At 35.1% G+C, this 24,676-nt stretch overlaps 2 protein-coding genes across 2 annotated transcripts; one reads left to right on the top strand and one right to left on the bottom strand.

Annotated features, from left to right (window-relative positions):
* Positions 1 to 5,272, bottom strand: LOC131523019 (transmembrane protein 179). Its single transcript, XM_058748996.1, has 4 exons — positions 4,736 to 5,272; positions 3,162 to 3,299; positions 2,709 to 2,787; positions 1 to 2,461 (listed from the first exon to the last, which is right to left on the bottom strand). The coding sequence occupies exons 1-4, from the start codon at positions 5,035 to 5,037 to the stop codon at positions 2,279 to 2,281; spliced, it is 702 nt and encodes a 233-aa protein (XP_058604979.1). The 5' UTR covers positions 5,038 to 5,272; the 3' UTR covers positions 1 to 2,278.
* A 14,816-nt stretch (positions 5,273 to 20,088) lies between these two features.
* Positions 20,089 to 24,098, top strand: prph2la (peripherin 2-like a). The gene is made up of 3 exons (XM_058749344.1): positions 20,089 to 20,669; positions 21,815 to 22,061; positions 23,832 to 24,098. The coding sequence occupies exons 1-3, from the start codon at positions 20,089 to 20,091 to the stop codon at positions 24,096 to 24,098; spliced, it is 1,095 nt and encodes a 364-aa protein (XP_058605327.1).
* The last annotated feature ends 578 nt before the right edge of the window (positions 24,099 to 24,676 follow it).

The following is a 24,676-nucleotide window of genomic DNA, read 5'->3' as shown; positions in this document are numbered from 1 at the left end:
GAACCAAAAAGGCATACATCAAATTTTATTGCAACATGCGCAACAATATTTCAAGATATAGTGAACTATGACAAACGTTGTAGGTGATTCTAGGAAAGCAAGTAAACTGGATGGAGCAAATCATTAAATTATCCCTCCAAATATCACATATCTCATCAAATTATGATGTTAAATCCTGAAGACTGAAGATTAGTCACTTCAATATTTTTATAGAGCCTAGATTTCCTCTTCGTCTGTCTGAATTAATTAATAGACTGTCATATGTATGTACATGCAAGCATGTTTTCAAGAGCAATCCCTTTACATAGGAAGGATACTACCACAGTCTAAACATCATTATATATGTCTTACACATAGAGGCAGTACTGGAAGGGAGTGGTCTTTCAGTAAAGAAAACCAGACATGGATCACACACACTTCAAATAGTGTTTAAAACTAGTATTACCTGAGCTACAATGTATGTACTAATTCCAACTCCTCAGCTAATGTATAGAGCACTGATGGAATAGAAACTGACTGGAAGCTGTTGCTCATTTCTAGCGCTGCTTTAAATAGGCTTTAGAAGGAAAGAATCATTTGGTTGAGTAAAAACATAATTGGCAATAAGAAGTTGATTGTATGTCACACAGGATTTAGAAGAAACATTATTTATGCACACTTCATTAAAGGCATAGTTTGTCCAAAATTGAAAATTCTTTCATAAATTATTTTTCAAATTTGTCATTGTGAAACACAAATGAAGGTATTTTTTAATAAACCTGAGACATTTCCATCCCTCCAAGGAAAGTTCATTCCACCAAACTCTGCTTTAAAAAGTTCATATGGTGAAAAAAGACGCTCAGATATGCTTGCTTGATGCACGAGAACCAACGAAGTTTGTTGACAATATTTAATGTGCTCCTCTGTGTATGTGCATTGATCAATGTCTATATTAATTGACATATGAAGTTACCATGTCTCTTCAGAAGACGTGGATTAAATTGCTCTATTCATATGGATTATTTACAATGTTATGAACTTTTTAAAGCTATTGTGGAATTGACTTTCATTGAAGGGACAGAAATCTAAATTTTTGGCGAATTGCAACTTTGTATCTCAGAATTTCTGTTCAAAAACTCGCAATTGCACGTTTACATCTTGCGATTCTGAAAACGTTTGAATTGCAAGATACAAACTAAGAATTGCGAGAAATTAAGTCAAAGTTGCAAGAAAGCCTATAAACTCAGAACTGCAAAAAATAATGTCGCAATTCGGAGAAAAAAATCAGAATTACGAGGTGTAACTCAAAATTACGAGATATGAACTCTGAATTGTGAGATGTAAACTCACAATTGCTATATTTAAACTTTAATTCACATAGGAAGTTAATATGTCTCTTTAGAAGACGTGGATTAAATTCCTCAATTCATATGGATTATTTACAATGTTATGAACTTTTTAAAGCTATTGTGAAATTGACTTTCATTGAAGGGACAGAAATCTAAAGAAGCTTGGGGGGAAAAACAGCGACATTTTTCGCAAATTGCAACTTTGTATCTCATAATTTCTGTTCAAAAACTTTAAATCTTGCGATTCTGAAAAAAAAGTTTGAATTGCAAGATACAAACTCAGAATTGCGAGAAATTAAGTCAAAGTTGCAAGAAAGCCTATAAACTCGGAACTGCAAGAAATAATGTCGCAATTCTGAGAAAAAAGTCGGAATTATAAGGTGTAAACTCAAAATTGCGAGATATGAACTCATAATTGTGAGACATAAACTCGCAATTGCTATATTTAAACTCGCAATTCTGAATTGTGATCTAAAAAAGTCGCAATGACCTTTTTATTCATAATTTTTTGATTCTGTAGTGGAAATGGGCTTCCATGGAAATCTCACTGGTTTCTTTGAAAATATCTTAATTTTGTGTTTTGAAGATGAATGAAAGTCTTACAGGTTTGGGACAACATGAAGTAGTAAAAGAATTAAAATTTTCTTAAACTAAGTTATTGATGTTCACTGTTTATTTTGTCCAGGGTCTTGTGTTTCAAGCTCAACATCAAAAAATGTTGCGAGTAAATGATCTATGACCTCTGTCCGAACAATTGAGTGCACGTGAATGTCTATGTCTCAGTCATTGTCGATTGTCAAAAAAAATGTTATTCAGAAGCATTTGGTTCAGTTAAGCTCAGCTGAGGTCAATCTAAAGTTGAGAAACACCACCTAATGATCCAAATTTTGAAGCTTATGAACACATTTTACTTGACAGTATATCTCAATGCGTTGAAAATGTTGAGTTGATCATATCATGCCACTTTTCTCATCTACCACATCAGAGTGCCAGCGTGACGAGCGTCCGAGTAGCAACTCTTTCTCGTGGATCAAGCTGTCGACCAGATCCTCTTGACGGTAGTTATGATAGACCTTCAGAAAGGCCATGACGGTGATACCGAGCCAAGTCAGCCAGGCCGCCCACAACCCAAACTAGAGGAAGCAGAGGAGGATTGACTGTTATATTCATGATAAAAACTGGTATTAAGCAGTGTGAAACAGAAACTAGAAAAGGAAAATTCAAGACAAGAGTTTGAACGTTGTCTAATGTTGAAGGTTGATAAAGTGCTGTAGGGATGAAATGTGTTTTTTGGTTGAACTATCCCTTTAAGCCAACACAATGATTGATATAAAACACTCATGTAGTTATCACACCCATTTTTATTTTTAACTGACTAACCTGTGCTATGGCAAACTGGTCATAAAAAGCAGAGTTGTCCAACCCTAGTTCAAGATCAGTGTCCTGAAGATCCTCACAGCTAGAAATGAACAGTAGTCTGTTAGAAATGATTCACAGACACCTGAAGAATCAACATTTATCAAGTAGATATTGCTCATAAAAACTAAGAACAAAGCTGCTTGTCAGACACATTCAGAGTTTATATTCAAATAATGTAGTAGTCTGTGGACACTAAAACGTGACTGAACTTGAACAGTCACTGAAGTGAACCGAGCCAAAAGCCTCTGGCTAATTTCAATGTCAACAAACCCTCTCTGACAGAGGAAAAAAGGCCTATCCAATTAAATGTGGCTCTTTCCAAGTTATAAAGGCAGTCTAAAAAACACAGCTTTCAGTTTCTTATATACATTGTAGTGTTTATATACAAGTGGGATACCTGAGTGTCATGCTTACCTGCTGGGCATACTGCCTCCTTCTGTGATAGCATCACACCATAGATTGAAACCCACACTGACTATTGTGCTGGACAGGAACACAGCAAACACTACGAATGTGCTGATGAGCAGGTTCAGGAAGGCATTGAAGATTGAGCTGTATAAATAATAAAGAGATTTTTACAGAAGTCACCATTTACACTCTCCAGTTGTTCCAAAGCCCTACTATTTTTTTTCTTCTGTGGAACACAAAAGAAGATATTTTGCAGAATGCTGAGCTGCTCTTTTCCATAAAATGACAAAGGACATTGATTCAATGTTTATCCTCCAAAAAGCTGTGTATAGTTATCTGTGTAGTTTTTTTTATTAATTAGGGATGCACCCCGAGCTGGTTGAAAAGCGATACAAATATGAGACGATTCACCTTTTCATTTATAATTTGTTTTAAATCTAATTTTGTAAAAAAAAAAAAAAAATCATGAGAAAATCATATCACATTGTGAGTGGAGTAAATCGCTACTTCTCTGTTATTAATATTTATTTCAGTATTAGTTTTAGTTATTTTAGTACATTGTTAAACTAAAAGCAATGTTGCAATGACAACTAGCTGAAAGTTCAGTTTTTGATATTTTATTTTATTTCAGTTAACGTTTATTTTTATTTTTTTGGTGTTGTTTGTTTTGTTTAGTTTGAGTTAACTAATAGTCCTGTTCTGAAGCCATATAAATGTCATTCACGCTTGCTCATTCACATTTATTTGTCATGATTGGTCAAACAAATGATGCCATTATGATTACACAAGCATAGGTGAGATTAATAGCTTAATTTACTCTGACTTTAAAACTTTTCTATTTTGGCATGCATACAGTATTATTCAGTATAAGTAGCTTCAAAAGACCTGGAGTATAGTGCACTATTTTTTTTTTTAACCATGTAACCATTTAATTTAATTGTATGGGAAAAAAGCAACTTGGACATTCCGCCTAATATCTCTTTTTGTGTTCCACGTAAGAAACTAATTAATATGGGTTTGTAACATATTAATGATTATATAATTTACAAAGTGTTAAAATGATTCAAATAAAATTGTAGTTTCATAATAGAAATAATTAAATAATAGCTGCTTATACTGATTTTCATAGTGTCTTATCCTGAGAATTGAGTGATTTAGTTACATAATAAATATTAAAAGAGTAGAATACCTAGTGTTTATTAAATGTAAACTGGCCTTTGATTTCAGGCTGGACAGACTATAATCATATAGTAATTATTAATAATTAATCTCATTATTCAAACTGTTCTAAACCCTTCATATGTCCAGTACTGATACCAGCTGATTTATACTTTATATTAGGCCACATTCTTCTTTAAAACAATGAAACTACTTAATCACAAATTGTGTCACCGTTTATTGTTATTGAACATGTTTCCCATATAAAATCGAATTTAAAACTAAATATTTAACGAATATAGTAGCTCATCTGTGCTGCTGTATGACATAACTGCATCTGTTTCCCATCCACCGCACTGGCACGGGTCTGATGCATGTGAGGCATCAAATTCACAAGCAATACGATGAAAGAAATCACTCACTCATCGTGGCCTTTGCAGATGAAGAGCAGCAGCCTCCAGGCTTGTACGGCGGACAGGATGAGCGACGCGATGCCGACGGCGGTGATGAAGCTGCAGGAGGTCTGTGGTCCCCATTCCTCAATGATGAAGCGCTGCTTAGACACCGTGATGTTCTCGTTCTGCCACATCCCCCGCGTGAAAAGCAGACATTTCCCGCGAAAATCCTCCGTGTTCTCCGACAGAGGTACTATAGCTATAAAGCCAAAGACGAAGGCTAAAAAATAAAGGATGCATTGCGCGAATATTAAATTATCCACAGGCATTTTGTCTGAGCTGTGCTGTCGCTGCGGCTCTCGCTCTCGCTGCAGCTGCGCAGTCGGGCACTGCAGCAGAGCAGAGAAATACAGCTCAGGGCATTCATTCCAGGGGACAAAAAGCTCCAGAAACCCACTACACTTAATTAGTTGTAGTTTTATGGAAGGCTAATCCATACAAATGCTCAAAAGCGGGTAACACTTTTAATTAGTAAGCCATTAGTTCATTAGTAGCAAATCGGATACCAGTAGGGGAGAATATTTAGTCAGGTTTGTTGTATTTGGCTTTAGGCCTATATTCTTTTACCGCTTTGAAGTAGTGCTTAATTATATATATATATATATATATATATATATATATATATATATATATATAATGTTTTAAATGAACATCATCTACAGACCCAGTTCATAGTTCATACACACCTGGAACTCTTCATACAGAACTGGAACTCTGGTGCATCAAAACTATTAAATACTTAAATTCATTATTAACTTTAATGTTCCTATAAATATCAATTGTCAAAAGATCAGTGTAAACTGCCAATACCAACATGTGATGGACAGCTGATAACGCTTCATCCATTGAAAAAGTCCATCCCCTCTTCATCCACAGAAATATTTGTTTATATATATTTCTCTCCTGATTCAGACAAGACAACTTTTTCACTGGAGGAAGCAATATTATGACTTGAGGGGACAAAAAAAGCAACCGTTTTTGGCTAAACTAAAAAAAAAAAAAAAACATCTTAATGATGGATTTGTTTCTTACAAACACACAGCTTTTCACTTTACAAGATGTTAATTGGTGGACTGTAGTCATGTGGATTACTTGTGGATTATTGTGATGTCTTTATCATCTGTTTGGACTCTCATTCTGACGGCACCCATTCACTGCAAAGGATCCATTAGTGGGCAATGACGTAATGTTAAATTTCTCAAAATCTCTTCAGATGAAGAAACAAATTCATCTACCTTATATGAGTCGATTTTCAATAATTTTTTGGCTGAACTATTCCTTTAAAATAAAAATTTAAACACTGTAATATGTGAATATATGTGTAAAAAAAACATGGGTCTTTTCTGTTATGCATGCAGCAGCAGTATCATTTGAGGTATAAAAAATGAATATGCGTGTAAATTTAAGGAAGTATTTCCAGGAAAGATATACTCCGGTCAAGCTCAAGCACTTATAACTTTAAGAGGTTTACATAATTTACAGCTTGAAGTTATTCAGCTAAACCCAAAAAACATGACAGAATTCATCAAATCCACTGATAATACTTACTCATGTTTGTTGATGCCCCTCTAAAAAATGATGTTGCCTCCTACATGATGATAGGACTGGCTTGTGTTAGTTATAGAGACAGAATGGATAACAGAGTCGAATAATGGGATGAAAAGTGATATTGGTGACATAAGAAAACCTTGATGATTCAGTTAAAACAGCTTTCAAAAGAAAACATTTTGGTCTGAAATCATTTGAAAACCTATTTTATTTCTAGATACGCTTCCAGTCTTTTTTTCTTTTTCTTTCTTTTTTAGTTAGTTAAAAGTAGGCAAAATGGTGATAACTATGACTCAAAGATGAAAAGTAATTAGATGAATGTTATATTATTAATAATAATATTTTATCCAAGACAGGAAAATGTACTGCATAACAGTACATACTGTACATAAAGATTTCTAAAGTGCAGAAGGAAATCCAATGAGGTGCTTGCTCAGCGTTTAGGAGTCATTCAGCACTACATACTGTACACGCTTCAGCTGTTTTCTATGAAGTGGTTTTGTGAGGCGCAGAGCAGCCAAGAAACCATTCTTGCGGAACGGCAACAAGCCGAGGAAATTACAGTATGTGGGTCCATTTACCTTTGAGTAACAACCAGTGCCAGAAAGTCCGTTGAAGCAATGAGTGCACATTTGAAACAGTTGGTTACAAAGACGCCTTCTGTAAAGCAGCTACTGTCATGACCTGTACAGCAGGTGCATCATAACATAACCAATTTTATAAATAATAATAGCAAAAACGTGAAAAAATCTTGAGTTTTCAAGTAGCTTGCCTTAAAAAGCATTGAACAGCAGATCCAGCATTCTCATAACATTTGTAATTCTAAGCATAGAAACTCTATTTATAATTGTAACGTGTGTGTGTGTGTGTGTGTGTGTGTGTGTGTGTATACACATTTTGTTTTACATGCATGAATTTATTGTGATCTTCTATAACTACCTTTTAACTAATTTATAATATGCTGATAATTACAACTCGCCATGTTACAACACTCACTTTGTCTTCTATATATGCAAAATGCATTTTTGTTTTCTTTTAAGCTCATTTGGTTCGTTTACTCATTTTTCCTCGACGTCCTTGATGTGAAGTTGGTCGGTGATCCATCTGATTAATGGTCACTTTAAGAGATCCTCTCTGGCCTGAGAATTCACCCTTCACAGCCTGAACACAAAAAAAAGCATCAAATTAAATTTAATTAAACTGCATAAATAAAATAATGTGGCTGTTTAAAATGTAAAATGATGTGGATAAAATGAGAGAATCGATATCCTCATCCCGTTAATCAGTGCATGCAGTAATAGGATAAAAGCAGCTGATAAAGGCTATAATTAAATCTCTATGATAGAGGTTGTTTTTTTTTTCGCCATTCTTATTTGTCACAACAGAAAATGGTCCAGTTGGAAGAAAAAAGGTTATACGTTATTTTGCATAACCTTCATACTGTATATGTATTCACTTAACAGTTCCAAGAAGAACAAATATCATAGTCCTTGAATAAATGAGATACAAGTGCTGGCTTGGCCACAATTAATGATGGAACTATTGTATGGTCACTAAAATACTGAGAAGTCACATACTGTATTAAAAATACCCCTTTGTGGACTGATTATATAGAATAAAATATCGACTTTTACAGAAACTGAGAGCATGTTAGAAGTTGCATAATAACCACAGAGCATGGTATAACATCAGTCGGTACGGTTTGTAGAGCTTTATAAATGAAAAACTTTTTTACGGTCACTATTGTGGGATTACATTACATTAAATAAGATGATATTGTGAAACTGATTAGTAAAACTCTCACCAGCTTTCACTGTTTGTACAGAAGCAAACCATTTAAACCAAGTTCTTGTGAAAAGCCTCCATGTGTCCATTTTTAGCAGTCTAAATTACAAGGGGCGGCTTTTAGAAATCAATTGATGGTGCTGAAATAATTATGCAATTCACACCTGCAATGCAAAAATCAGCTCACTTTCCTGATGCAATACTGCCGCTGTGTGGTCAGAAGTCTAGGCTGTATTCTATATATTCATTTAAATAACTGTTAAACAAATCATAGGTAAATATGCATACCTGTTTGACTTCTCGTTTTTCCACTCTTGGATTGGATGAAGGATCTAAGAAGCTTCCAAGGCCATGAGGTTGGGGACGTCGTGGGACAGGGGATGTCCGTTTTTCTGTAGAGGAGGCTAAGAGGATTGGTTATTAAATCAGTGGATTGATCTATCCACATGGACCAGAGAATATTAAGGACAAGGAGTACCACATGAAAATAAAAGGAGGAATGTACTGTCAATTTTAAAATAAATGTAATTTAATAGTTAAATAAAAAATAAAAATAAAAAAACTGACAAAAATATTATTTAAAACTATTTTATTATTATTATTAAAACAGTAAAGTAATAACAGATTTAATGAATCAATTTTCATTTGTTTTTATTCCTCTTTTGTAAGTCACTTTGGATAAAAGTGTCTGCGAAATGCATAAATGTAAATGTTCAAACTGACAAATAATCGGATATTTAAAACTTTTTATGCAATCCAATGTAGATCATGTGAAAGTAAAATAATAAATCAATCAATCTCTTATCAGATTGACAAATACATAGACAAGGGTTTATTTAATACTTAAAATGTTATTTAAATGGAAGAACAAAATGTTGCTTTAATAATGATTATTTTTTTATATATTAAGTTTACATCTTAATATCTTAATATAAACTTTTTTGAAAAGCATCAGCCTATTCGAATTAAAATCATTGGAAAGTTGGACAACTAAGCAACCATTGTTTATTGATTGTTATATTTGCCTTCATTGTTAAACATTAATTATATGAACAGTTTTACGTAATTCTATTTATTGATCAATCTTTAACCTTTTTTTTTATTATTTATATTATTTTGCATCACAATAACATTGAATGTTCCACTAAAATTTGACAACTATAAGTGTCTAAAAAATACTTTTGTCTCTTTTCTTTCTTTTTTTTTTTCAACACTATATGTAATGTTTAATTATAATTTTTAATCATTTTAATTATTTAACTTTTTTTTGTAAAATTTTTGAAATCGTTTTTGTGTGTGAGCTAACAATCCTATTGTAAATATTATAAGGTTTGATACTCTTTAGGCCACAGTACATGTCTTACCTCGTGTGACAGGAGAGACCTGCTCTAAAGCAGGAAGCAGCCCGGTTGAAGCCCGTCGAGTTTCCAGTGCCTGTTTCCACCAGCTGCCTAGCTTACAGTGACCCACCCGGTCTGAAGTGGTCCGGAAACACACCGCTTCTTTTGTACTGGTGACCCTGGACTCACTGGAGGACCGGTGTCTGGTCTGCTGAGGGACACTGAGCTGCTGGCTGTGGACGGGGCTGGAGCGGGAGCCGATAGGATTCTGGAGCTGACGGGATCGTTGGGAGAGGTGGATGAGGCTGAGGTCCACGATGGAGTTTTTAAGGGCACTTAAGGAACAGGCCTGGTAGGGTTCTCGGTCAGCGTGTGTGAGATGATCCAGGAGGTTGTGCGTGGTATCCGTGAGGGCGCAGGAAGTGAGGATTTCTGGCTGGTCTACAGCATCCTCAGAGTCATGGCAGAAGTGTTCCTGACATTCCTCCACCCGTGAAGGAGAAAACGCACGCTTGACACAAGACCAACAGTCATAGATCAGTCAAAGAGGCAAACATACATACATACAAAAACAGAATCTGATCCAAATCCCATTTATTGATGCTGTAATACATAGCCATCATGAATACTGCTTTAAGATTTATTTTTAAACAATATTGTATATTAAGAATATTTTAAGAATACTATTAATAAATAAATAAATACATATGAGCATTTCATGAAACGTGTTCATATTAAATGAATGAATTAATAAATGAATAAACTAACTTAATTGATCATTTCATGAAACCTGGTGTTCATATTGAATGAATGATGTAATAAATGAAATGAGCTAATCAATAAATCAATTTACATCTGTTGATGCTGCAATACATGGCCATGTCTTATGAAGACCTTTATGAATAAGAATATCACAATTAAGAATATTTTAAGAATACTAGCAATGAAGGAATGAATGAGCATTTCATGAAACATGGTGTTCATATTAAATGAATGAATGAATAAATTAATTAATTAAATCAACAAATCAATTAATTCTAATTTTTGGGATATTTCAGAAACACTAAAGCTGATGTTCATATTAAATGAACAAACACGCAAATAAATATTTTTTTTATAACTCAATCCAAATCACATTTGTTGATGCTTTATGAATACTATTCATAATATATATTTATAACAATATCATATTTTCTTTATATCCTATATCACATAAAAATATAATATGTTAAGAATACAACCAGTCATTCAACCAATCACCAATCAATCAATCAATAAATGAAGTATTTTAACAGAAATAAATAAATTCATAAATATTTTTTAATGCACCTGATCCAATTCACATTATTGATGCTGCGATACACAATCAGATTTTTATGAGTACATTTGTTTTATTTTGTATTTATTTATTTATTTTAACAATATATAAGGTAATGCATACTGTATTTTAAATCTAAGGGGTTAGAGGTGAAGTTGGCAATCTAAACAAAAATCTGCAATATGGTCATTAAGGTATCACTCACCCTTAAAGGCTTCAGCTGCAGAAAGCTGGAGGTTCCTGACGCCTCAGAATCCAGCAGGCGAACAAACTCTGTTTTTGGCTCACAGGGTGAAATTATCCACTCTTCAGTCTCAGTCAAATTCTTGGGCTTGATGCTAACAGCATCCTCCACTCTTTTATAGTAAGTAAACTTCTCTGTGAAAAAAAAGTGTGATCAGTGTCATCCCACATGCTTAGTGTAAGCACTTGTAGTAAACACTCCTAAAGGTTGTTCTTTCATACTGTAGCTGTGTTACTATATATGTTTTATAAGTATTAAGTAAATCTATACAGCATGTGTTGTATTATTTAGACTTTCAAATTAAAATCTCTGACTTTTGATTACACAGTTGAGTTTGTGAAATTGAGATCTTCTCTGAAACTCTTCTCTCAAACTATAGGTCATAACATAAGATGTTTTTGTGGGTCTTTTCTCACGGGAAAAAAATCTCAGATTCTGAAAACCTAAGAAAAACTCCACTTGCACTCAATTTAATCTCACTGCTGTCAAAGGGGAAACGATTCAGATGTTATCTCTTCTGTGATTAACCTGTCCCGTGGGCTGAGTCTTCCTCTTTAAGATTCTAAATTATGAGGAAAAACTCAACTGATTAGAAAACTACCAGTCATAAATGTTATTGACTCACCATGATTGGGTGATAAAAAGTTATGACTCTCCGCCGGGATCTCGGGAATTGAGCACACTGACTGATTGTCCTCATTACTGTAGCAGTTAGGGTGAAGGTTAAGTGTGCTCAAGAGCCTAAAACAGCAAAATAACACATCAACATCAGTGTGGAATCACTTTACAGTAACATTTGCAAACCCTGTCTACTGTAGAGCATGACTATACAGTAATATAAAATGTACAAAACAGAATGTTCAAACCATAACCAACTGACAAAATCATCCCAAAATTACCTGAATGACAATTCTAGTAACATGAAATCATCCCAACATAACAGAACGACAAAATTAATGTATATCATGATTTTATGACCATTTTAACTGTAATGTAAAATGACCAAGTGTTTACTTTCGTGTGCCACGTTTTTCTAGCCAGTGATGAGCATTTCATTAAAGTTAATGTTCATATTTGTTTATAAACCCATCTGTCCAGGTTCTATAAAATGCTGTTGATTTTCAGAGTTTGATGTGAGATGAATAGTGGCTCACCTCCTCTCAGCATGTGTAGCTTCTACTGCGTCGCCCTCAGCTGAGTGGGAGATGATTCCAGATACCACACTAGGTAAGATCTTCTCTATAACTATATAAAAGAGGTGTTATTAATGTTGAGCATATCATAACAGTATGGAAGCTTTATTCTGTTTCACAAGATAAATAAATAAATAATGGAAAAAAGTCAGAATTGCAAGATATAAACTCACAACTGCTAGATACTGTGTAAACTCAGTTGTGAGAAGAAAAGTCGGACTTGCGAGATATGAACTCACAATTGTGAGAAAAAAGAATGCAAAGACCTTTTTTTCAGAATTGCGAGATGTAAATTTTTAGAAAAAAATTGAGAATTGTGAGATGTAATAATTTAGAGGGAAAAAATTGCTTGAAAAAAGTATAGCAAATTGCAAGATGTTAACTCATTGTTATAAAAAAAGAATTGCGTGACGTAAAGAATTGTGAGACAAAGTCATAATTGTGAAATGTAAACTCAGAATTGCAAGAAAAAAGTCAAGATTGCATTACGTAAACTCAGAATTGCAAGAAAAAAGTTATGATTATGTGATGTACACTCAGAATTTAGAGAAAAAAAGAACTGCGTAATGTAAACTCCGAATTGCGAGAAAAAAAGAAAGAATTGTGAGATGTACGTAAACTCAGAATTTACTGTAGAGGAAACAAATCTGAATTGCAAAATGTAAACTCATAATTTAGAGGAAAAAAAATAAGAATTGTGTAATGTAAACAAAAAATTATGAGAAAAAAGTGCGCATTGCAAGGTTAAATCTTGCGAGAATTGCAATATGTTAAGAATTGCGAGAAAAGTCAGAATAGCATAATGTAAGCTCAGAATTTAGAGAGAAAAATAACTGTGATATCTAAACTCAAAATTAAAAGAAAAATAAGAATTGCGTAATGTAAACTCAGAATTGTGAGAGAGAAAAAGTCCTATTTCCGAGTTTATTATCTCATAATTCAGATTTTGAATTACCTTTTTATATTTCATCCTGTGACAGAAACGGGTTTCCATATTACAGAATCATTACTATAAAATAATTAGATTCAACAGTCCACAATCTCACCTACGCTTTCCCTGCTCAGGCTGTTTATGGATAGCGCCTCTGTTGTGCCTTCTAGAGTGAGAGTTAGATCAGGACAGCCAGAGATCATGTCTGCAGGGCATTTGTCCTCATATGTGACGTGGCTTTCCTCTTCTTCAGGCACAGCAGAAGAGTTCAGCTTCAGGAGGATGGGTTCCTGTGTAGATGGGGCTTCAGAGCAGACAGCTGATGGTGAAGAGCAGCCAGATGTGAAGAAGCCAACAGACTCCATGCTGTCAGGAGATGTGGAGCGAGAGGAGAACACTGGCAGTGAATCACACATCTCCTCCTGTGTGGACGGATGGATAGAAACAATGACGACTAGCTTGATGGATAGATGGATGGATGTTGCATTCATTGTAAATGAATCTGTGAGTCAGTGCACCTCTAGCTGCAGAGGCAGGTCTTCCTCACACTCTTCCTCATCAGCTCTTTGCTTGAACTTACAATGAATGTCAACTGATGTGCTGTTAGCAACATGACATAAGGCCTGGGATGAGAGTTGTGCACTATTCACACTGTTCTCCATGTACTTTGGAAGCAGCAGCACCACCCTAAAGAGCAGAAAATAAACAACAGTAAATCCAATCTTCTTTTACAAAAGTTGTATTATGATTTTTAAGAAATTCATATTTTTATTCAGCGAGGATGCATTAAACTGATAAAAAGTGACAGTAAATGCATGCATAGTAATATAAGATTTCTTTTTCATTTTTAAAAATAATTTTATATAAAAAATGGAATTTAAATTATAAACAATATAAATATAAATATTTATGAATTATGAAATTATTTATAATAACATTATTATTAATAATAATTATTATTAACAACAACAACAACAATAATAATAATAATAAATGCTTCTTGAGCAGCAAATCAGCATATTAGAATTATTTCAGAAATAAAATAAAATACAATAAAATTTAATTTTACAACATTACTGTTTTACGGTATTTTTGATAAAATGAAACATTACAAAAATATTTGTAAAAATTCACAGCACACTTTTGAATGATACTGTATCTCTACATCTAAACCTGCATGAATTAATGAATGAATGAATGGATGGATGGATGGATGGATCCTAAAAAGTGAGTCTGTTTCTTACCTTCTTTTCTTTGGTAGTGGACATATCTCAGAAATAGTTTGCCTGAGGATCTTAACAAAATCTCCTGGAGTCAATGGGTCATCCATGTGGTGCAACCATGCAGACAGTGGATGGAGAGTTTGTCCTTCATGTCCATCACCCACACAGTCAAATCACATAGTTTATATAGAACGTGAGGACTATATAATTTCAGCTAACATGTATGTTTGAGATGAATGCAGCTGTAGTTTACCTGCTTCAGTTTTTACTGGCTGTTGACCTGCTGTTTCTTGCATTAGCATTTGTGCCTCATAGGACTCCATATTTTTGCTTTCTATCAGCTGGAGATGAGCCATACCCTGCCACAAAAAAAATAAATGGATGACAAAGAACAAATTTGTTTATACCATCATTTTACCAATTATGCCAGGGAGAAAATCATTACAGCATCTACAATCACCTCGCACAGAGAGCCCAACATATTTCTACAAATCCCACAATTCTCACAGACACGAATGAAGTGTTTGAAAAGGTGAACATCTTCAGTTTGGAGTCCTCTAATAAAAGCCCAGGCCTCAGATATACATCTGAAACATAAACCATAAGCGATAATTATAACTGTATACTCCAGAATATGACAATTACAAAAACACCAAAAGAACTTAAGATTCCTAAGAAAGATTGTGATTTACTTGTTGTTTATTAACACATCCACACAGAGTTTGATGTCTTGAATGTTCTCCATTGCTGGTGTGACGCTGTATAGATACTTCAGCGCTGCTTGATTCTCTCCTGTCTTCAGTAACGTCTTCAGAACAGCACAGTGGTGCCATGACAGTGTTGGAGGACAAGCTCTTGGACTCAATAAGATATTCATTGAGTCCTGGGAATAAAAATGTTCAGAGCTCAATTGGTTTAGACCAACGTAATAAGATACCATACAATTTGTGTGATGACATTGAAAACATCTCACTGTTACTAATCCGTGATCTAGGAGCCATAATCCATAAATCTGTTGAGAAAATGCAGATGGGATACTGAAGACATTGCAGAATGACTGCAGGAGATCATCTTTACAGTGCAGGAAGTTAGACACATCCAGGACAAAGTACATTATCTGGAGAGGATTTGCTAAAGAGAGTTATCCTCCAACCACAAGAGAGCAAACAAAGCTAAGAATGTAAATTATTTGCAAATGATGTTTATCATTATAGGACATATATACATTATAGATTTATTTTATATATATACATATACACACATTACCGTTCAAATTCAAATGTCATTATGATTTTTCATGCTTTTAAAAGAAGTATCAGTAAAATAATAGTATTGTTAAATATTAATACAGTTTAAAATAACTGTTTATCCATTTTTTTATTTATTTTTTTGCCAACATTATGGAAGAGGATTAGGGCTAAGCAATAATAATAATAAAAAATTTAATAAATAAAACCATCCCAAGATTTAAGTCATTATAATACAAGATTTAACTGTCAAGAAAATTTTTTAAATAAAATGTTGAGAATAAAATTGTTAAATTTCGAGAATAACGTCAATGTGTTTTGGGAAAACAACTTCTTAAATTTTGAGAAAAAAACTATTAAATAAAATATTGAGAATAAACTCATTAAATTACGAGAAAAAAAGTTGTTTTGAGAAAAAAAAACATTAAATTTCAAGTAAAAATGTCAAAATAAAATGTTGAGAAAAAACTCATACTTTGACAATAAACTCATTGTGTTTCGAGAAAAAACTCGTTAGACTTCTAGAAAAAAAACTGTCAAGATAAAATGCTGAGAATAAATATTTGAGAAATAAAATGAATGAGAAATAAAAATCTCACTGACCCCAAACTTCTGAATAGTAGTATAAAATATACCCTTAGTATTTGGAATTGTATTAAGGCTATTAATTCCCTCTCTCTCTCTCTCTCTCTCTCTCTCTATATATATATATATACACACACACACACACACACACACACAAATACTGTATATATTTAACCGTTATACTGAGATATTATTCTGGAACTTCAATGTACATTAATGAATAACATAGCATTTCAACATTAAATAAGTGTACAAAAATAAACATATATAAACAACTAAATATTAAAATAGAAATAAGCAGGATACAATGGCTTGGACAGACAGGATGTCGATATTAGGCAGCAGCACTAGCTTTAGCAAAGCTTCTAGAGATGGTGGTGGGTATGTCTGATATGCACAATCTTCTGAAACCCATATAGGTCCATGGTGTTTGTCCATATGAGCTACCATACCCTGAATAAGGGAGCTCCACCGGTACTTATCCTCAGCATAATCACTGATGAGAGAATATTAGTTATTAATATTTCAAATTATCATTAAATATGAATAAAAATACATTATTTTCAGCTAGAGTGGAAAAGGTGGTGGTTACCTTAACTCTAGACATGTTTTCCTGTGTTTCTGGTCCATCTCACACCACATCTGAGATATCCTCTTCATCTCAAGGGCTTCTGAAAAACATAAAAATGAGGACATAATTAATTACAGTGCACTTTTTAGCATTCACAAGTGAAATTATCTGTTTATTTCTTCTTTTTCCATTTTAATAGCTCGTGAGACCATATCAGCTCACCGGGGTTTTTGGGCAGAAGTCCTGTGATGCTCCACCACTGCACCAGGCGGCCCAGCAGGACGTGTTGCCTGATGGCATGATGGTCTTGTTTCCAACAACCCCATATATATGAAGCCCTGCTTCCTGTGTGCACACCACATTGGACACCCATGAACAGAGATCGAAAAACATACAATTTGTTAGGGCACTTCATATTCCAGTGTTTTTTTGCTTTTTTTCAACATGCTGTTCTTTAATGATAAGGAACGGTTGCAATTGCTATACATATTTCTTCATATTTGGTTGTGGTCCAGTTGACCAAACCACAAGTGCAATCAATCAAACAATCAATTGATCAATCAATCAATAAATGTTATGCAAGCAAATGCAAAGTCGTCCAGGGAAACAATGCTTTTGCAAGAGAATGCAGAGTTTTTAGGAAAACAGAATATGTTTGTCAGAGAACTCAAATATTAAAATATTTTTTTTTCCTCCCATCCTCATATATTTTCCATCACTATTCTTTAGAAAAGAGACTCCAAACTGACCATGTTTAGAGTGCAGACCATCACTGTGTTTCTGTATCAGGTGGACCAGAGAAAGCAGGTTCTTCAGCTTGAGGAGCAGCTTATGGACTAGAGCAACAGTGTTTTCATCCAAACACATCCACAAGCCTCTACATCGACTGAAACCTACAATCATTTAAGAGCCAGGTGAGCTTTATCTGAATACCCCAAGCAAAAACGGTAAGCCTCAATGTTTAATAAGATTTCACCTACTCACAGAGCATTAACAGCTCCTTCTTGGCCAGTTCTGCTGATGTCTGAAGCCAGCAGTTAAAACTGGCCACACGTTCACTCGCATTCCCTTCACCTATAGAGAAACAGCACATCAATCAATTCATGTGTCACATCATTGTGATCTATATTGGACTGAGAGTATGCTCAGGTACAATATAATGTATTGAAGTCTTACCATCAGTATAGAGGCCTCGTACGCAGCCAGTGAGGCCTTTGATATTGTTGTCTGTTAAAGCTTTATTCCACGAGACTTCTGTGTTTAGCATCATCCTTATATTCCATAAAGAACCTTTCAAGAAACCTTAAAGACATCAACTACCCAATAACAGAAATTGTACAGAGTAAATTTTCCAGTGTTAAATCAACACCGCTTGGTTCCCATATGTACACCAAGCGGTGTTGATTTAACACCGGGAAATTTACTGTGTAGCCTTACAGATAAGGCCTTGGTTGAAACATATTCAACTGAGAAAATAAAAACAATAATTTGTGGTGTATTTAAATCTAAAATTAAATGTTAAATAGTCATCTTGTAACAGTCATTCATCTGTACAGTAAGTTGTCCATGCTTTGGTCAATACTCATAAACATTGTGGTTACCATTACTCACCAGACAAAGCCCCTTTCATCCAGTAGTGGTCCTATATGGGCACCCTGCATTCAGATCTGCTGACTTGTTTGTATGCACTTTCCCCTGACTCAATCCCTTTAGGCCTGAATAATCCTTTGGATTTCATTGGCTGTCAGTGCATGTGGTATTACATGAAGTATGCATATTAAAACAGGAGTCGTTCATATAAAGAATGCCCATGGTATACAAGAGTCAGAGACTGTTTACTTATAAATGGGCATTTTAATTTATAAAAAAAAGATATTTAATTTTTTTTAATCCCAAAAAGATTTACCTGTACTTTTTTGTTTTGTTTTGTCTGGCCTTTATTTAATTTTATTTTATTTTGCTTTGCTTTTGTTTTGACTTTGTTTTTGCTTTTTGTTTTGTTTTGTTTGTTTGATTATTGGGTTCTATTTGTTTATTTTACACACTTGATAAATGTTTAGTTTATTTATTTATTCATTTGTTTGATTTATTTCACAATATTTGAATTTAATTTTAGAAGACAAAATACGGTCTTGTGCAAACTGTGTGAGGCATTAGATTGTGTTTGATGTACGTCACATGGTTTTGGTACACATACATTTTACTTCTGTTTTGGTAAAAAGGGGCAAATCCCAATGTTATTTATTTAATTAAACTATGTGACTTTTAGTAGCTCTTTCCCCTTCTTCATTCTCCAACTTACACACACACACACACACACACACATCCCAGTCAGTGAGATTTGTGCAGGTGGCAGAAGGTACTCTTCCAAATCCAACAGGGCTGCTTACTGATTAGAAGGAATTATGAGAGAGGTCACAGCTGAGTCTGCGGTAGACACTAACACACATACACACATATCAGATTTCATCAGCAAACAATGCATTCAGATTGTTTCACAAAAACTGAAGGCATCTGATAGAGAGAAAGAGAAAAATCACTTGGAATAGGCCGGGATGTTATTGAGTGATGGATAGACATGGATGGGTGAGTAATAAACTGTTTATTACTACCCTTATGCTGGGGTCATCTCACTCACCACGCCTGGTTAAGGACAAGCCCTGTACCTGTCCATTCAGGTGTATTTATTTAGTTTTGTCTGCTATTTTGAGCTTTCCAGACTCAGAGGAGGAGTATTATTAGCTTTTTAGAAACTAAATTATATGGCTAAAAAATTTGCATGATAAAAAAAAAAGGTAAAACGCTAACCCAATTCATTTCTTTTAATATGACTGAGTCTGTATCCTTCTATTTTTATCAGACAATCATGTTCTGCTCAATAGCCACCCATTGTCTCAGCTGTTGCTAAGTAATTTTTCTCTCTTTTTTCCTCTTAGGTGTACATTTGCAAAAATGGAATTTATTTCAGTTTTACTGTGTTTGTAAAGGAACCTCACATGGCATCTCCAAACAGTTCGACAGAGCCAAAATGGTTTAGATTTTTTTATAAGTCCCTTTTTTACTGATATCCAGTTTTTCTCACAGCTTAAATGAATAAGCTCCATGAATACTTTGTGGAGATTGTGTTTCAAGGTCTTTCCATTGATTGACACTCACTAAGTTAGCTTAAGAAGCTAATTGCTAAGAAGCATTAGTCCATTCATGTCATCTTCCACAGGAACCTTTTACACCTCATTGACTTACATCTAAAACTAATTTAGTTGATTTTTGTACTAGGAACTCCAGCAGACTTCCACAAGATCAGTTAAATCAAAGTTTCTCTGAAATTTTGTAAAATGGCTGTGCTGCCAATAAAATTTACCAAAACCAAGAGAGACAAACTGGCCCAGGTTTTGTGGGTACTAAACTGGATATCCATTGTAACAGGTATCATCCTCTTTAGCTTGGGCATCTTTCTAAAAGTCGAAATTAACAAGCGGCAGGATCTAATGGCTGAGAGTCAGCTCCAATCTGTGCCAAACATGCTAATTGCCGTGGGACTCATAGCCTGCATGATTAACTTTTTGGGAGGAAAGATCTGCTATGACTGTGTGGACACCAACAAGTTCCTACGCTGGAAGTTGGTGATGCTCCCATACATCATTTGCACGTTTTTCTTCACTCTGAGCGTGCTCGTGGGCGCCTTGATGTGCTACAGCATGCATGGACAGCTGGAGGAAGCACTAACATTGGGGCTACAGGACGCTATGCGTTACTATAAGGACACAGACACACCAGGCCGCTGCTTCTTGAAGCGTACAGTGGACCAGCTGCAGATCCAGTTCCAATGCTGTGGGAACAAGGGCTTCAGAGACTGGTTCCAGATCCAGTGGGTCAGCAACCGATATTTGGATATGTCCCAACGGGAAGTAGTAGAGTAAGTTGGGTTTGGAAAAATAGTTATTTAAATAATGAATATTATTTAAATTGTTAATAGCTATTAAAATATTTAGAGGATTCCTAATATATATGTGTGTGTATATATATATACAGGTGCATCTCAATAAATTAGAATGTCGTGGAAAAGTTCATTTATTTCAGTAATTCAGCTCAAATTGTGAAACTCGTGTATTAAATAAATGCAGTGCACACAGACTGAAGTAGTTTAAGTCTTTGGTTCTTTTAATTGTGATGATTTTGGCTCACATTTAACAAAAACCCACCAATTCACTATCTCAACAAATTAGAATATGGTGACATGCCAATCAGCTAATCAACTCAAAACACCTGCAAAGGATTCCTGAGCCTTCAAAATGGTCTCTCAGTTTGGTTCACTAGGCTACACAATCATGGTGAAGACTGCTGATCTGACAGTTGTCCAGAAGACAATCATTGACACCCTTCAAAAGGAGGGTAAGCCACAAACATTCATTGCCAAAGAAGCTGGCTGTTCACAGAGTGCTGTATCCAAGCATGTTAACAGAAAGTTGAGTGGAAGGAAAAAGTGTGGAAGAAAAAGATGCACAACCAACCGAGAGAACCGCAGCCTTATGAGGATTGTCAAGAAAAATCGATTCAAGAATTTGGGTGAACTTCACAAGGAATGGACTGAGGCTGGGGTCAAGGCATCAAGAGCCACCACACACAGACGTGTCAAGGAATTTGGCTACAGTTGTCGTATCCCTCTCATTAAGCCACTCCTGAACCACAGACAACGTCAGAGGCGTCTTACCTGGGCTAAGGAGAAGAACTGGACTGTTGCCCAGTGGTCCAAAGTCCTCTTTTCAGATGAGAGCAAGTTTTGTATTTCATTTGGAAACCAAGGTCCTAGAGTCTGGAGGAAGGGTGGAGAAGCTCATAGCCCAAGTTGCTATTTACATTCTAATTTATTGAGATGCACCTGTATAATAAAATACATTTTCTGCTGATTGTCTTCTAAATGTCTACTGAATTTGGTGCAAATACCCTTTATTAGCATTTAAAGTATCAGGAACACAGTTGCAGTTATAATATGACCAATAGTTGCAATAATAATAATGCAATTTATAAAATATTACAGTTGCAATTTTTGTTTCTTACTAGTCGTCTGCGAAACAACGTTGAGGGAAAATACCTAATGGATGGAGTTCCCTTCAGCTGCTGCAATGTCAACTCTCCTCGGCCGTGCATTCAGTACCAAATCACCAATAACTCCGCCCACTTTAATTACGACTACCAGACAGAGGAGCTCAACCTGTGGATGAGAGGATGTCGTCAGGCTCTGCTAGATTATTACACCAACATCATGCATTCTGTCGGCCTCACGGTTCTGATCATCTGGCTCTTTGAGGTTGGTTGTGTCTATTGCTTTGGCAATATGTAGGGTACTATTGGATATGTATTAATAATACTTGTCAGTAATACTATTCAGTGCTCTCATATTCGGTCGTCAAATAGATCCACCAAGTAATTATTATTTTCTTTTTTTTTTACCTAGCAGTACATTTTTAACGGGTACTCTATTCATTTCCATTTTAGAAAACCTATACATTCGATTAATGCTATACGATGTCTTAAACATGTAAATATGACCATGGATTTCTTAAATTAAATTATATGTTACGTATAATGGTAAGTTGGTATGGTAGTTCCTTAACTGCTCAGCATACTAGCATAATAGCATGAATTCCTGTTTGTATAGATTCCAACTGAAATGACTAGACTTCACACGAAATAATTAGTTGAACAATGACTGGGCCTTTACAAAAATCTGGATTATTCATGACATCAGTGCTTATTTTATCAAATTTGATTGGCTTAGCTGTGTTCCACAAATGCTGACAGTTGAACAGCACTGGTAGGTGCGTAGAAGTGGCCCTCTTTATTAGTAAGCCGTTGAATTATTCACTCAAATGATTTGAAGATGCAGGGTTCTTTCTACATTGGCTTCGTTTGGAACAATATTCACTGGTGGAACAAAAACAGACTATTCCTAAAATTTATGTTACTTCTTTTTTATACAGTAGCTAATTGCATTCATGCCATTGTGGAATGAATCCAACTTGCAAAAAGCGCTCACGTCCTAATAAGATAAATTCGCACTGAACTGACAGACGCAGACAAACAGCAACAGACATGTGTTTTGTCTGATTAATGTATTACCTCTGTCAGCATCTTGGCATTTGTAGGTGTTTTTTTGCCAGTTGCAAATGCTGAATTAATGTTTGTCGGGTCTTGAGTGACATACTATATTCGGTAGTTTAATATGTAAGTGATAATCAACGGCTAGCTGTGCATTAAACGATTTGAATGCACAACGTGGAGGCGAAGAACCACCCGACGCACAGCGTCTGTATTACTATTCAACTGTAACTGTATGTTACTATGGTTACCAATGTTTATAGGAAGCGCATTAATATAGAACGTGATTAAACTGACCTGGAACTACCTGTGCAGTTAAACAAATTTAATCAACACCTGCCAGCCAATCAGAATCCAGTATTCAGACAGACCATGGCATAATTAAGTTTAATAATTCCTATAACTGGCTACAGTTAATGTCTTAATAATAATAGCTGGAAATAAACTAAAGACATACATTGTATATTAATTTTAGAAATTACACAAATTCATTTTGCTGTTTATACCCTTGCTATTGAAACACATAATTCCAAGTTCATTAACGTCAACAACTCCAAGTAGAATGACTATAGAATGGTCGGTCTGTATATATATGCATCAGACCCATTTAAAGTTGCTTGACAACGCTCAAAGACTTGCATTTTTTGTTCTTTTGCTGGCAGAGAAAAAAATATACTGACTCAATTTTGTCTGAAACATTGTTTTAGCAATTGTACTAGGAAACTTTACACTAATAAAAAGCAAGTAACTCGCTATCTTTATAAAAATCTGCTCTGGTTGCATGACTTAATCCGATTGTACATTCACTTTACAATCTGCTCTATGCACCAGTCACTCCAATCCCTCAGCGTCCTATGTAAAGCACATGACTGCTTCACAAAGTATGACATGAAGCTTCAGTAAGAATTGTCTGGACCAATTTTTTTTGCTATCGGTGAAAACTACCTCATGAATAAGGCATCATTTTCTTCTCTGACAGCTCTCTGTGTTAACGGGGGTGCGTTACCTCCAAACGTCTCTGGAGAACGTGCTGCGGCAGGGGGACCCTGAGTGTGAGTCAAACGGGTGGCTCCTGGAGAACAGCTTTGTGGAGACGGCTCGCTCTAATTTCAACATAATCAAACACCTGGGCAAGTTCAATCAGATCAACATATCAAGCAATGGAGATCCAAACATTGACAAACCACCTACAGCACACTATGGTCCAGACAATGTGCCTCCAAAGCCTCTTCCAACGGCCAGTTAGGTCTTCTGAATGCTCCTTCTGGCCAGAAACATTACATAAGCCACAGAGGACTGGACTCAGATGCTGTATGACTAAAAATGTTGTAAATGATTCAGTAAAAATTGAGATGGCATTGTAAAGCAAGAACAGAGTGATATTACAACATAAGACATACTTGAGGTCTGTTGTAAATTAACATGTAAGAACTTAACCAAGTAGCCTACTGTTTGGGGCCTTCAGAGTCTTAAAATGTATAAACTGCCTCTCATTAATAATACAACCGTTTAATTATTTTGTGTTTTAGAGATTCTTGTGTGGAATAGTGTGATTACTGAAGAGTAGGCCTACCTATCACTGGATTTGTTTAGAGCTAAACTGTAGGTTTTTCATTAGTGAGTAATTAAAGCAACTGTATGTGATTTTTTATTTTTTTAAGTTCCAAAATCATTCTGATGCAGGCTGCACTGACTTCTAATAAGGCGAATAGCTTCTGTTTCTTTCTATATCCCCCAAAACTTCTCTCCTGGCAGAGTGTAAGTTTGTTGAGTGCGGGTACGAAATTTCACGAAAATGGCGATTTGCTTTATGGCAGCAAAGTG

This window comes from Onychostoma macrolepis, chromosome 17 (genome assembly GCF_012432095.1).
Source record: "Onychostoma macrolepis isolate SWU-2019 chromosome 17, ASM1243209v1, whole genome shotgun sequence".
NCBI classification, from domain to species: domain Eukaryota; kingdom Metazoa; phylum Chordata; class Actinopteri; order Cypriniformes; family Cyprinidae; genus Onychostoma; species Onychostoma macrolepis.
Note: the sequence above shows the minus strand (reverse complement) of the source record. Positions and strands in the feature narration are given on the sequence as shown.